Source organism: Cariama cristata, unplaced genomic scaffold (assembly GCF_000690535.1).
Source record: "Cariama cristata isolate BGI_N322 unplaced genomic scaffold, ASM69053v1 scaffold27488, whole genome shotgun sequence".
Taxonomy (NCBI): domain Eukaryota; kingdom Metazoa; phylum Chordata; class Aves; order Cariamiformes; family Cariamidae; genus Cariama; species Cariama cristata.
In genome coordinates, this window is record NW_009632045.1 from 1991 (window position 1) to 4230 (window position 2240).

General features: G+C 54.2%; 1 protein-coding gene across 1 annotated transcript; it reads right to left on the reverse strand.

Annotated features, from left to right (window-relative positions):
* Positions 1-244: 244 nt before the first annotated feature.
* On the reverse strand, positions 245-1990 carry DPM2 (dolichyl-phosphate mannosyltransferase polypeptide 2, regulatory subunit; the record flags this gene model as incomplete). The annotated part of the gene is made up of 3 exons (XM_009706203.1): positions 245-303; positions 600-702; positions 1883-1990. Coding segments are annotated over 3 exons (270 nt in total), but the record flags the coding sequence as incomplete, so codon positions are not given.
* Positions 1991-2240: the final 250 nt, after the last annotated feature.

Genomic DNA, 2240 nt, shown 5'->3' on the forward strand with positions numbered 1-2240 from the left:
GGGCCCTCACAGCGGGGGCTCTGGTCCCTCTCTTGATAAGCCCCGGGGGTCAGTTTTGCTTCCCTTTGGTCAGTAAGTTGTAAACTACAGGCGGCTTTGTCTCTGCAGGAAGGAATGTGGGAGAGCGCAGCCGAGTCGGCGCTGAGCGCGCTGGAGGAGACACCTGCCCGGTGCTGCAGGCAAAGTCTCTTGCTGGCTACGATGCTGCAGGGTGGGCGCCTTCTCATCTCGCTCAACTGGGCTTTCAGTCCGATTTCTTGGTAGGTTTCCTGCTCTTCCACATCACGACCATTATAAAAATGCCTACCACGAGAGAACAGATTCAATTAGAAAACTTCTAATTACAGGCACTTTTAAAACACATTGTAGTGAGAAACAGAACCTCAGTAGGGCAAGCAAGAAACAATTCCGCTGTCCAGAGGCTCAAACAGCCAAAGTTACACACAAACATACATCCTGAGAGTCTGTGCCAGGCTAAGCTGCAGCAGTAGCCACAGAGAGCGTGTCACAAGTGTCAGACATTAGCTAACCCCCCAGCAACGCTTTTCTCTCTTCCTAATTTAGAAGCTTCTAATTAGAACAACAGAAATAACACTCACCTATAAATAGCAGCAGCAGCAGCCCAGCCACCACGGGGATGATAACTGCATACTCCCTAGGCAAGAAGTACCGGTGGATCCCATGGTCGTTGTCGATAAAGGGCTGCAGGAGACAGAGAGGGGCATCAGCAGGTGGGCACGCCATCAGGGCAAGTCCCTGACACCTGCAGCCTCGTAATTTCGAAAGCAGGACAGAAATTTCATGTGTGAGGAGATAGCTAAAAAAAAAAAGAAGGGTGCCCAGACCCACACGTGACTCAGCCCACAGCTGCAGGGACACAACAGCAGGCAGGCAGCAAAGGCTCCAGTGTTCAGCAGACAACCAGGGGCAGCTACATGAGGCTGGCACAGGGGTCCCACAGCCCTGGGGTCTCAGGGTGGGCACAGCTGCTGGTCCACTTGGTGCTAAACACAGCAAATCCCCGGACTCTCTGCCCTGGAGAAGGGAGCAGCCGATACTGGCTCAGTTTCACGGGGATCCCACCAGGATCCCTCTGCGGAGGCCAGTGGAAGGCTCTGGACACTAGAGAGCAGTGTAAGGATCCCTACACAGCAGCGAGCACACCTACGCGCTCCCGGGACTACAGAGGTGTATAAACGTGTGTCGGACAACCCAGTAAGCAGAGGCAAGAGTGGAATTCAAAGCTCTCAGAGCTTGGAGGGGAAGCTGCTAGGAGTTCAGACATCGGCCCAGGGCTGAACCAGGCCTCTCGGACCTGGAAAGCTCATGAGTAGATGTTTCTTTCCAGGAAGAAAACCACTAATGACTCTAGCTGATGTGTCCCCAGATGTGGGCAAACTATCAGGCTCACAATCACTTTTCCAGAGCTCTGCATTCCTTAAACTCTTCTTCCTACCAGGCTCCAGATTTAGTGAGAGTCATCTCTTTTTATGTTTCCCTCCGCTTGTTCTGGTCGGAGACAACAATCTGGAAGACTGCAAATGTGGACACCAATGACAACATTTCCAGAGGGATCAGACTTGACCTCTCGCTGATGCTTTGAGTGAGCCTCGGATCTAACACTGGCCGTGTCAGCCTGTCTTAGAGCAGCGGGACAGGTGGCATGACTGAAGCTCGGTCTTGCCCAGGTAAGGGCAGGCACACCCAGAAGGGACAAGGGCTGTGCCATCAAACAGAGGAAGCCTTTCCCTGAAATTTTTAACCAGGAAGCTGACAAGGCAGAGTCTTTCAGGCACACGGACACATCAGCACCTAAACAAAGCCTAGACAAACCCCTGAGCGTGAAGTGACTGGGATTATAACAGCCAGAGGAGACGCGTACCAGAATGATGATCCAGAGGGTGTAGTAAATGAAGAGGACGAGGCTGAAGAAGAGGACGAGGCGGAAGGCACCCAAGCCGAATCCAACCACCCGGTCTGTTGCTGTGGCCTGCAAGGGAGAGGGAGTCTGAGCGGGATCTGCACACTGCAGTGTCCGAGCGGGAACGGTTAATGGGCACCTGCTCTTTGTTCACCCTCAGGTTACGTTACTGCACTGCTGCGGGTCTGAAACACGAAGGGAAGGGGAGGGGAGCGCCGCTGCAGCAGAAATAACCCACCGCCAGGGCTGCGGGGACCACGGCCGGGCCCTGCTGCTAGGAGCGTTCCCGGAGCTCCCGCCCGGCCGGCCAGTTCACACC